General features: G+C 39.5%; 1 protein-coding gene across 4 annotated transcripts in view; it reads right to left on the minus strand.

The window, feature by feature from the left end:
* Window positions 1–13084, minus strand: part of ACACA (acetyl-CoA carboxylase alpha) — a 277348-nt gene that overhangs the window by 197621 nt on the left and 66643 nt on the right. For 3 of the 4 annotated variants that reach the window (XM_061142719.1, XM_061142724.1, XM_061142721.1), the window contains one exon: window positions 10267–10519. In XM_061142719.1, the coding sequence (XP_060998702.1) occupies window positions 10267–10519 (253 nt within the window). Of the gene's footprint in view, window positions 1–10266; window positions 10520–11625; window positions 11645–13084 lie in introns of those variants that run through there. The other variant, XM_061142720.1, reaches the window with a different exon arrangement.

Here is a 13084-nt window from a genome sequence, read left to right on the forward strand (position 1 = left end):
CTATTTATCAATTGATAGATATTGGGTTGTTTCCACTCTGTAGCTATTATGAATAATGTTGCTGTGAACATTCACATACAAGTTTTTAAGGGAACATATGCTTTCATTTCTCATAGGTAATTAGGAGTGAAATTATTGGATCATATGGCAAATATTTAGTTTTATAAGAAATTTCCAAATTATTTTCCAGACTGGCTGGAAACAATTTACATTCATTTACATTCCCACCAACTACCCACAAAAGATCGAATTATTCCATATTCTTGCAAACATTTGGGGTTGTCAGTTATTTTTATTTTAGGCACTCTGACAGTTGTATACTAGTATCTTACTATCTTAATTTGTACTTCCCTAATAGCTAGTGATTTAAAACATCTTTTCACATCTTTATTTGCCATCTGTACATCCTCTGGTGACATTTGCTTCTTATTTCTCTCTCCTTATTGAAAATATTATTTATTGATTCATTGTTGTCATACTTTTAACAAATTCTTTAAACATGTTTTCCTTTAGTTCTTTGAATACATTTATGATAGTTGCTTTGAAGACTTTGCTAATCCAGCATCTAAATGCTCAGAGACAGTTTGTGTTGACTTTTTTCCCCTAAATATGGCCTACACTTTCCCATTTCATGTCTCATGATTTTTAACATACTAAATAATTTATTGTAGCAACTCTGGATTCTGATTTCTTTCACCCATGAAGACTGCTGCTGTTACCAATGTTTGCTCATTGATTTTTCTTTCTTGGTTTAATAATTTGCCTGGGCTAACTCTGTGAGATCTGCCTCTCTCAAAAGTGTAGTCATTCATGTCTCAGTTCATTTTCTTCTTGTGCATGTTTTTATGTCTGAACCTCCTTTCTAAGAGGTTACTTCTCTACTTGTAAAACTTAGTCAGTCAGTGTTGAGGCAGCGGTTACACGCAAACACCTGAAGCCAGTGAGGCTTTTGCGTTCTGTCCATGTGTCTGTGTGTGCAACAGAGTAGCACACTCAAAGTTCAGGGCATTTTCAAGTTACGTCCTGGCTTCCACTTTCTGCTGAGCCTCGTCACATCTACTTTGTGCAGACAAGCAGCCTCAGCCAGCAATATGCTTACCCCAGCCACAAACACACCTCAAGCTAGGAGAGCCGGCAGCCCCCCTCTCTCGTCTGCTGCAGGGATCGTCACGGGGAGCAGGGTACCATCTACTACTCAAAAGGAACATGCCCCCTTCAACTGCAGCAACACCACCACCCATCCTCAGGGCACACCCACAGCAGCAAAACCTCCATGCCAAACAAGCCGAGAGCAGGGAATAGGAACACTCCTGGCAAGAACACTACAGACACCTACTGTTCTTATGGAATTTCAGTAGCTTTTCAAACATAAACTTTTCTCAGACTGTTGTATGCCTTACGGTTGATTTGAAGGCTGAAACAGTTTTGTCAAGCTTTATAGCTGCTTTTTGGTGTTAAGGATTTGTTCATCTCACTCAGTTACAGCTGGAAGTCCTGCCTGTTTTATTTACTTTTGAAATGTAACTTCATACAATAAAGTGCAAAAGTTTTAATTATGCATTCAATTAATTTTACATACGTATACACACATAACCAACCACTCCATTAGGACAGAGATCATTTCCAGAGTCTCAGAAGGATCCAGCGTGCTTTCTTCCCAGTCAACGTCTTCCCCAATGTAAACACTATTCTGAACTCCATCACCATCAGTCAGTTTTGCCTGCTTCTGCACTTCATATGTATACTGTCCTACTGTGTGTATTTGATCAATAATATGCTGATGAAATTCATCCATGATGTGGCAGAGCAGTACTTTGGTTTCACTGAAACATTCCATTGTGTGACTATCACATGATTTATATATTTATTCAATTGATGGACATTTGTGTTATTTATGAATTTTGATTATACTTGTACTGGGTTTCTGGTGGACAAATGCACTCATTTCTTTAAGGACAAATTGCCAGGAATGGCTTTGCTTATTGATAGAATATATGTATGTTTACTGTAAAAGATACTACCCAAATACTTTTCTAAAGTGGTTGTACCAACTTTTATTCCCATCAGCTATGTATGAGACTTTCACATACATACATGTATCTCATACCCTTGCTAACACTTGACATTGTCAGTCTTAATCTTGGCCTTTTGGGATGGCCATTAATTCACTGTAATTTTTAATTTGCAAATCCCAGAAGACCAGTAATATTAAACACCTTTTCATAGGCTTATTTGCCAGCAGGGTATCTTCTGAAGAAGAAATCTTCAGAACTTCTGAAGTTCAAGTGTTTTCCCTATATTTCTATTGGGTTGAAATGTCTTCAAAAGACATTGAAACATATTTTTCTTACTGATTTATAGGATTCTGGCAGTGAGATTAATTAATATTCTTCTTTCAGCAACAGAGAGCAATTAGGCCAAAAAACATCAAGAATACAGAAGAATAATGCAATCAAACTCAACTGACATGTATAGAAACTGGAAGGCCAAATTACCAGAAGAGAAATCAAAATAGGAGAAAGAACAAGAAGAATTTCACAACCCAGGCAGCATTTGAGAAGAACCTAGAAAACTGAAGTCTCCAAAGTATGAAAGGAATTTCAACAGTCAGGGGAAGAGCATTCCAACAAGAAAACCTGAGAGAGGGCTGGGGCAGGAGAAAGAAAGAGAGGGAGAGGGGAGAGCAGTGGGAAGGGAAGTGGGAGGACACCTGTGGGAGAGCAGGCGAGCGAGCAGGTCCTATGATGTCCTCGAGCACCTACTGTCTTCTCTTCCTTGCCATCAACTTCATAAGAGTTGAACTGTTGAAATTCCTGCTCTTTCATCATTTCTTCACTCCTTAATCTCTTGCCATCTACTAAAGCTGTTCACCTCAAGCTCTCCAACTCACTCCCGGGTGCTTTCTCTCCAGCTTCCATCACCATTCACCACTTCATGCTACGTCTTCTACCTTTAATTATCTTTCCTGTGGCTCTCCTTCTACCTCACTAATCATTTCCTTGTCTCCTTTTTCCTCCTCCTCCCATCAAAAGGTAGACAGTTCCTTAAGATACATTTCCCTTCTACCTATCTCCTCTTCCTCATAATGATCTAATGTACTTGCACAACTTTAATTTCAATGCAACAAACATTTATTAAGCATATACTATACCCCCGGTATTGCTCTAAACTGTGAGAAAGTAGTTCTCAGCTCGGGTTCCAGATCAGACTCACCTGGAGAGTAGCAGAAGACCAGACACTATAATTTAATTAGTCTGGGACAGGGCTCAGGAGTCCCTATTTCTTTAAAGCTCTGCAGGTGATTCTACTACATAGCCAAACCTCTATACTGTGATCCATTTTACGTATGTCTTAGTGTGACATACACGAGCCTTAATGATCTGACCTCTATCTTACCAACCTCTTCTTTCATTGCACCAACCACCCTGTCCCCCTTATATTCCAGTACTATTCAATGTCTTATAACTGCCTGAACATGCTAGATGTTTTCACAATCTGGTACCTTTACACACATTGTCAACCCCACCATCTATACCCTTCCTACTATACACAAACCTATCTGTTAGCTTGGCTGGTTTATGTTCATCCTTTAAAACCTAGTTCAAACATCTCTGAGACATAATAGCCCACCATAATAATGATTATAGCTGTCGTATTACAAATAACATTAGGACTCTGGCACAATGTGTGGCTAGAAACTTAATATGTAACAGGAACCCAGTGAATAGTGCTGCGAGATGATCAGTTTATATCAGAAAGATCCCAATGACCATGTGGCACTTCTACTGAAGGCGGAAAAGAGACTGAAGAAAAGCTAAAATGCTGTTGCCATAAGAAATAAGAACAAGAGCAATGGCAGTAACAATGGAAAGAAGGGGATGGATTCAAGAATTATTAGGGGCTGTTTGAAGGAAAACAACAAAATTCTGTAAAGCAATTATCCTTCAATTAAACAATAAATAAAATTTTAAAAAAAGAATTATTAGGGGACAGTATGAAAAAAGAGTATGTAATTAGGAGTGAGGGATAGCTTGGAAGACCAAAGAAATGGATATGCCGTTAATTAAGACAGACCAAGGGAGAGGATGTGGTATAGGGAGAACAGGGGTTTACAGCACCCACGGCAGAAAAACAGGGGCGGGGCTATTTAGGGAGTTTGGCATCAACATGTACACACTGCAGTATTCAAAATGGATAACCAACAAGGACCTACTGTTGGTAGGGCACAGGGGACTCTACTCAATGTTATGTGGAAGCCTGGAAGGAAGGGGAGTTTGGGGGAGGAAGGGTTCGTGTATGTTATGGCTGAGTCCCTTTGTTGTTCACCCGAAACTATCACAACATTGTTAAACAGCTATACTTCAATATAAAATAAAAAGTTAAAAAAAAAGAAGAAGAGGGCTGAAGCCAGGAAGTCTTGCAGAAAACCACCAATTAAGGGGCATGTGCCCACTGAAGCACCTAAGAGATCCTAATGTTATAATGTATTCTGATAATTTGCTACCTTCTTTTTCAACAAATCACTAGTCACTGTCACCAAAAAGCAGGGAGGGTAACAGGACAGACTAAGAAATTTAAGGAATACAATATACAGGGTATGGTCGTAGGGGCTTCCCAGGTGGCGCTAGTGGTAAAGAGCCCGCCCATCAATGCAGAGACACTGATTCAATCCCTGGGTCAAGAAGATCCCCTCCTGGAGGAGGGCATGGCAACCCACTCCAATATTCTTGCCTGAAAAATCCATGGACAGAGGAGCCTGGTAGGCTACAGTCCATAGCGTCACAAAAAAGTCAGACACAACTGAAGTGACAGTGCGTGCACACACACACACATGCATGGTCCAAGACTGTGTACCAGTTTTGGATGAACCAGGATTTTGGAGTCGACTGAAGAAACTTTAATATGACGTACATATTAGATGAAATGAAAATATATTGAAATACAAAAGTGGAAACTTTTAACAAAAACAGAGATTGTAAAGCAGTGTGTACCGGATGATCTCATTTCAGTAGTGAGAAATGCAATATGCCCATGTGCACAGATAAGGATTCAGAAGACTATACAACAGGGTATGAGCAGGAGTTATCTCTGGGTGATGGATAAACAAGACTTTATTTTTGCTTTCTTGTATTTTGCTTTTAATTTTTCTTATTGCTTCCTTGATAAAGCATTCTTTAAAAATATTTTTTTCTATTTTCTATATATCTATTTTCTATATATCTATTTTCTATTCTTAACCCCTGGCTGTCCAGGGGTTAAGAATCTGCCTTGCAAGGCAGGGACAGATGTTCAATCCCTGGTCCAGGAACTAAGACCCCACGTGTCATGGAGCAACTAAGCCTGTGTACTACAACTACTGAGCCGGCGCTCTAGAGCACGTGCTCGTCAACAGAAGAAGTCACTCTAATGAGAAGTTGGTGCAGCGCAGCAGAGAGGAGCCCCTGCTCACCGCAACTAGAGAAAGCCTGTGCACAGAACAAAGATCCAGTGCAGCCAAAAATAAATAAATATCAAATACATATACATGGATAACCGTATATATATTTCCAACTTCTGTCTCTTTTAAATAAGGCTGACATTTAATCAAAGGAAAACTGCTCAAAGAGAACACCAACATATTCATTACACCCAAGGTTCGAGTTAGGTCTAGTGGCTGACGGCATGAGCTCTGACTGAATTCCATACACAATGCGCTGTGTGGCCTCCAGCATGTTACTTAACCTGTGTCCAATTCCCCATCCTAAACGGTGGGTAATAAAGGTAACATTATTTGGCTCACGGAGATTAAGTTGACACTCCACGTAAAGCATGTCAGAGTCTGACATGTAATAGTCAAGCATGTGAAGATACAGGTTTGAACCCTGGTAGGGGAACTAAGATCCCACATGCCACAGGCCAACTAAGCCTGCATGCCGCAACTGAGACCCTACGCAGCCACAAATAAATAATTAAAAAAAAAAAAGCTTCAAAACTCTCTAGTTAGTGCTTCTGAAGAGTCAAACATGTTACAAGCAATCCCATATGTGACTTCTAAATTTTCTAAGATACTGGTAAAGTTCTTTCCTTCTAGGCCACAAAGTGATAAAGAATATATACCTCACCTTCAAGGAGCCCTTCCTGAGTGAATTTAATGACTCTCCCCTTCTTCCACAGCACGAACTACTGTCTTAAACCCCGGCAACAGGACGTATTAGGTTTGATTCATATAGATAAAATGTTGGCCATTTGATATTTGGAATAAACATTTTAAGAAGTTTAAGAGACAATTAAGATGGCGTTTCAAACACATGAATTATAGGATAAAAAAGGTTTAAAGAAATCCCAGTACCGGCACTTCCCTGGTGGCCCGGGGGCTAAGACTCCGCGCTCCCAATGTTGGGGGCCCTGGTTCTATCCTTGGGTGAGGGAACAAGATTCCACATGTGACAACTGGAGATCCCATGCACTGCAACTGAAAGGTCCCGCATGCTACAAACAAGATCTGGCACAAATAAATAATAAAGAAATATTTTTTTGGAAAAAAAGAAGGAAAGAAATCACAGTACCTTAAAGAGGTAAAAGATGCAGCTGTGGGGCTTATCTTCTGCCAACTGGACTTCAACCAGTATACTAGTCGACAAAACTGACTGCAACCTTTGTTTGGTTGATAGTGTGATAGGTGGAGTAATCTGGATTTGCACAGCATTGTAAGTAGGCAGAACAGTCTGACCTCAAGTAGCATTTCACAAGGAGCAGAGAATATGTCAATAGCCATACAACCAGAAGCCTCTGTTAAACGCCACCAAACCACACATTAGATATCAAAATTGAGATGCCTACGTTCAGTCTTTAATGGTCTTTCTCCTCAAATGTCCAATTAAATATTACTAATGAGGTTCAGAAATAGAGCAACCTAGTTGATATACAGGTCACATACCCTAGCCCATCTTCTCTAAAAACAAACAGTCAAAGCACAGTTACCTACGACGAGGTCTACGTAGACCCACCAAGCTATAATTACTTTCTAAGGGTATTGTTTTCAAATGTCTGGGTCGTAAGCTTAGAGAGTGATTTATCCAATCTTTCACTAGAGAATATGTGATGCAAATCATCTCCAACTCTGGGAAAGTCTATTTCCTTTTCCTGCCTACCCATTTATCATGCCCGCTAGCCTTCTCATTGAGCACCTAAAATCAAGCCCTAACTTGAAAGAGGGGCCCACTGTCATTCTGTACTATGGCAGTTATTTCACTGGGCTTTAGACGACCTCCAGTTAGTGTCTTCTGAGAATGTACCTGCCTCTTTAATCTGTATCACCTGTGAAGGATTAGGCTATTCATTCTGGGAGCTAATCATAAACTCAGCCAGTCTCTATTTAACTTCTGGTTCAAACGGTGAAAAGGAGTATCTGAATCAACATCATCATTTTCACAGCTTAGGAATATGAGTCCAAAGAGTTAACACAAATTACCTGTGATCACGTACTTAATTGGTGGCAGATGTCAGAACAGAGTCTTTCTGATATACAAAGTGAATCTGGATCAACTTAAGTTTCCCCCAAGTGACTTAAATAAATCAAGGGAGAACTTGTGCTCTATTTGGAACAGTAGCTGTCCCAGAAGCAAGTAAGAACTGGCACTGTCTCCTTCCCAAGCTGCTGATCACACTTTAATTCACAGTTCCTCAACGAGCTACAGGCATGAGTTTTGCAATGGCAGAGCATGCAAAGAAATCCTCAGGCACTCATATCATTGACTACACAGACTTTGCAATAAGAATCATCAACTTTGGGAATGATTTGGCAACCATAAACTGCCTTGTAATATCATCAGCTGAATATCTTACAACGGTATTTATCTCACCATTGCCAAACTCAGAATTTCCTAACCCAATAAATGGATATTCTGCTTCACTTGGCCTCAAACTGGACAAATTTCTCAAGATGCTGTGGGTTTTTAAAGATCTAGATTTCTCCCAGTGTTTCTCAACAGGAGCAATATGACATTATGAGAACCATCCTCAGTGTGCTACGTGTGATTATCCAGTACACTGCAGAAGGTTTAGAATCTTTGGTTCTGTCTTCCAAATGCAAGTAACCCATGAGTCACAACCCCTACACATCTACAAATGACCTCTGGGATGAAGATACTATCCACCAGTATTAGCCTTCAGGCCAATCATTAAGTGAAAATTAAATACGAAAAAATATTTACATAAAGATAAAGACCTGACCTCTTTTCCCTGCCACTAAATACTGACTTCCATTCCTCTTTATTTTTAGCCCAGAGATTAGATATAATGCTTTATTCACTAGCTCCTAAAAACCAGCTTTGTGGGAACTATATAATTAGAACACTTGCATGGTCAGGGAAGTGGAGGAGGAGGAGACAAGTTACTTAAACGGAATCAGGGCATCTAACTTTGAATTCCAGTTTCTAGCTATTTATCTTTAGGCAAGTTCTTTTCCCTCTTCAGTCCTCAGTTTTATCATCTATTTAAACAAAAGGCATTAGTCTAAATTCTCTCTCTGGTTCACTGCAGTTTTGGGAATCTGTGAAGTAAAACATAATTAACTCTCCTAACTCTTTTCTTTGGACCTCCATGTAGCCAAACATGGGTGACCACTGGTACTCACTACTCCCTCTTTCAGAAGCAAGGAACCCAAATCCCCAGAGAAAACCATAAGACAGGACAGTCACATTCAGCCAGATCCAGCATAGGATTTTACTACAGATTCTGATTCTTAAGTGTATAAAAAGGAGCTGAATTCTTTTACAAGCCATTAATAATAGAAGCACCAAGATAATAACAGCAGCAACAGTCACCCTAACTTATGTTTGTCTAAGCTTACCAATAATCTCAACCCTGCGTGCATGTTATCATCACTCAAATAACTTTTAAAAAATGCCCCAACTCTAAGCCAAGCCAGTATCAAGTGAATCAGAATCTCTGGGGATGGGCTCATTTCTCAAGATTCCCCAAGGGATTCTTATGTACAGTGAAAACCAAGAACCACTAATTCAGACCCTGTAATCCAAGAAATACAAAGCAAATGAACACAAGTTCACATGTTGGTTGTACAAGCAAACATCTATAAATAAGAATAATATAGCAGTACTACTTATGGACATTCTCAATTACATGCAGAGAACTGCGTTTCTAGAGGAAAAGGAGAGCTCTGCAACAACCCCTTGTTCCTCAATAAAGATTGGCCTTGGGACTTCACTGGTGGTCCAGTGGTTAAGAATCCACCTTGCAATGCAGAGGATGCGGGTTCGATCCCTGATCAGGGAACGAAGATCCCACATGCCAAAGGACAAGTAAGCCTGTGCACCACACCGCAATAGTTTGCGACTGTGCCCTACAGCCCGTGCTCTGCACAGCCAACATAAATTAAAAAAAAAAAAAAAAGAATATAACTTCCTGACATGATAAAGCAGTTCAGGAAAGATTACTACCACTTTGCCAATCCCTGCTAAAGTCCTATCACTCACTGGACAGTTACTAACAGTTACTAACAATGTTAGTCAAAGTAATAAGACTGAAATTCCTCAGCCTCATTTGCTGAGTCTCGCTAAAAGACCCGTTGTAACATATACACTATGGAATATTACTCAGCCGTTAAAAAGAATTCATTTGAATCAGTCCTAATGAGATGGATGAAACTGGAGCCCATTATACAGAGTGAAGTAAGCCAGAAAGATAAAGAACATTACAGCATACTAACACATATATATGGAATTTAGAAAGATGGCAACGATAACCCTATATGCAAAACAGAAAAAGAGACACAGAAATACAGAACAGACTTTTGAACTCTGTGGGAGAAGGTAAGGGTGGGATATTTCAAAAGAACAGCATGTATACTATCTATGGTGAAACAGATCACCAGCCCAGGTGGGATGCACGAGACAAGTGCTCCGGCCTGGTGCACTGGGAAGACCCAGAGGAATCGGGTGGAGAGGGAGGTGGGAGGGGGGATCGGGATGGGGAATACGTGTAAATCCATGGCTGATTCATATCAATGTATGACAAAACCCACTGAAATGTTGTGAAGTAATTAGCCTCCAACTAATTAAAAAAAAAAAAAAAAAGAAAAAAAAAAAAAAAACCTGTACCCTAGGCAAAATATATCATCTCTCACTTACTCATCAAAACTTTCAGTCCAGTGATGTAGAAAAAGGTGAAATAATCTTGACTCACAATATTCTTGCTCTTTCTAGAACAAGATCAGTGAAACCAATAGGACAGGTTCCATAAGAAAAGCATTCAGCTTCTCTGACTCACCTCATGTGTAAGGCCAAACCATCCTGGAGGCTTGAGACCCCCAAGTCGGAGAGCGTGTCTGAGCTGACTGAGGCTGGTGACAGAGAGCCTTCCTTCTCCTCCAGCAGGTCAAGCTTGACCAGGCTGCTAATCTCATCCTCTGAGTTATCTTCAGACACGGAGCCAATTATGAATCGGGAGTGCTGGTTCAACTCCAGAGGTTTGGCCAAGGAAGAAGGTTCATCCATTGTTCCTTCAAAATGAGTTCTCAGAGCTATGGAGAAGACAAAGCATAAGGAAGAAAAACAGGTTATAATAAAGTAAATAAAGTAATAAAAACAGGATAATAACCTACATCTGAGGAAAGTCACAAGTTAGACCCGATACACCACAGCCGGCACCTGGAAGCAAGGTGGAGTCTAAGATCTAGTATTCTTGGCTACTCTTTTTCAAAGATTTTGCTTTCATTTTTTTCTTAATTCTCTCTTTTTTAAAAAATTTTGGCCTACACTATACAGCATGTGGTATCCTAGTTCCCTGGGCCAGGGATGGAGCCTCCTGCGTGACAGCACAGAGTCCTAACCATGGACCACCAGGGAAGTCCCAAGAATTTTGCTTTCTAAAAGAAAATTCAGATCATAGGAACTACACCTAAAAAAATTAAAATCAGTTCCCTTTTCCTCAAAGAACCTTCTCTCTAAAAACTATAAGCCATTCCCAATGTCTATAAATTTGGTCATGTCCAGGAAATAATAATGACCAATGGAGAAATCTTTGCAAGTAGGTGAAAGCTGCTTGCTGTGATACTGTGATTTCAGCTGTTAGTATTGGGGCTTCCCTGGTGACTCAAAGGGTAAAGAATCCGCCTGCAATGCAGGAGTCCCGGGTCTGATCCCTGGGTTGGGACAATCCCCTGGAGAAGTGAATGTCTACCCACTCCAGTATTCTTACCTGGAGAAATCCATGGACAGAGAAGCCTGGTGGGCTATAGACCAGGAGGTTACAAAGAGTCAGACACGACTGAGCGACTAACACTGACACTTACTAGAGAGAACATGGGTGAGGGTGTGGGGACAGCAATGGTCCTTTGAAACTTGGTGTTTAAAGTAAAGTATACAACTATAACCTGGTTCCAAATACTACACTGTGAGAGGCTATGAATTTTATGTAACTGTATATATTTATTAGACATAAGTGGAATAACATATAACAAATTATACATATTTATTATATATAAGTGAAATATATTTATAAATGAACATACATATATAGAGAAAACTAAATGTGTATATATACTACACACTACACACACACACACACATATAGTTTGCTTGAAAGCAAACTCCAAATGAGTATTTCTTAATTTAAAAAAATCTTTACTTGTTCCCATGAGTTTTTTTCTTAAAATTGCATCTGTTAGGGGGACTGCGTTCGCGCTTTCCCCTGTAAAAAAAGAAAAAAAGAAAAAAAAATTGCATCTGTTAAAAATTCACCCCAAAATGTCTGTTTTGGGCTCTAATGTGCTGACTGCTGAAACTGATAGGGAGAAAGTGAATCTACTGTCAAATTTAAAACCTATAATTAAAATTAAAGAAGTGTTATCTCAATTAAGTATAAGTTTTCTAGATACAGGGCCTTACCAGTCAAGAGTAGATGTTACCAACTGCTAACAAACTAATTAACAAAGATCAAAACATAGCTCAAAGATGAGAACAATAATAAAAGCCAAAAATAAATGAAATATTTACTCTGTCATTTCAGAAGCCCTATTTTAAAAAGTCAAAACTACACACCAGGGAAGCCTGGCGTGCTGTGATTCATGGGGTCGCAAAGAGTCGGACATGACTGAGCAACTGAACTGAACTGAACTGAACACACCAAATTGGTACTGAACAGCTTATTGCCTGACCAGCAATTCTAATTGAGAGGAATGATTCCCAGTTCTGATACTGAGATGCTCTAAGAAAGTTACAATAATAAATTTATTATTAATAACTTCATATGCTACAAACCACTTTGATGTATAAAAGGTAACAGTAGTGTTCTTTGACATTAAATAATGAAACATCAAGATTTTAAACTATTCAAGGATCATCACTAAATATGTTAAAATCACACATGTACCATTAGCTGCTTTGTGTAAGTTATGAATCAGAGCTTATTCACTGACAAAAACAAAACAGGATCTGCGAACGCTGGAGCAGTGGTTCTCCAGTGTGGCTGCTGGGCCACGACAGCAGTCACAGCAACCACATCACCGGGCTCCGCCACGGACCAGCCGACCGTACCTGAGCCTGCGTGTCGGGGCACAGTAATCCATCTTGTAACCAGTCCTGAAACTGGAAAACCACTGTGCCACAAGAATGGAACAATAATAAAAATTTGGCAGGAATGCTAAAAAAATACCTATAGACAATCCTAAAAGTGAGGTGAGGATTACTTAATTTTTCACTTTAAAAACCAGAATCAAATATTAATATAAAAGCATCATGTGACAGGAAAAACTTGATGTCTAAATTCACTATACAGAGGACTTCCCTGGCAGTCCAGTAGTTAAACCACGCCATCTTCCACTGCAAGAAGCCCAGGTTCGATCCCTGGTCTGGGAACTAAGATCCCTCATGCTGTGCAGTATGGCCAAAATTAAAATAAATAAATTCCCTATACATTTCTCCTTTAGAATATTAGGTTTCTTTTTTTTTTAAATTTAATATCTCCAAATTTTATAAAGAGGCTCATTTCCAGAATGCTTGGTTTTCAAAAAAGCCGAGTCATTAAAAAGAGAAAAAAAAAAAGATATAAGGGGAAAAGGGAGAGAAGGAGAAAGGGAGGGAGGGAA

The sequence above is a fragment of the Dama dama genome, chromosome 5 (assembly GCF_033118175.1).
Source record: "Dama dama isolate Ldn47 chromosome 5, ASM3311817v1, whole genome shotgun sequence".
Classification (NCBI taxonomy): Eukaryota; Metazoa; Chordata; class Mammalia; order Artiodactyla; family Cervidae; genus Dama; species Dama dama.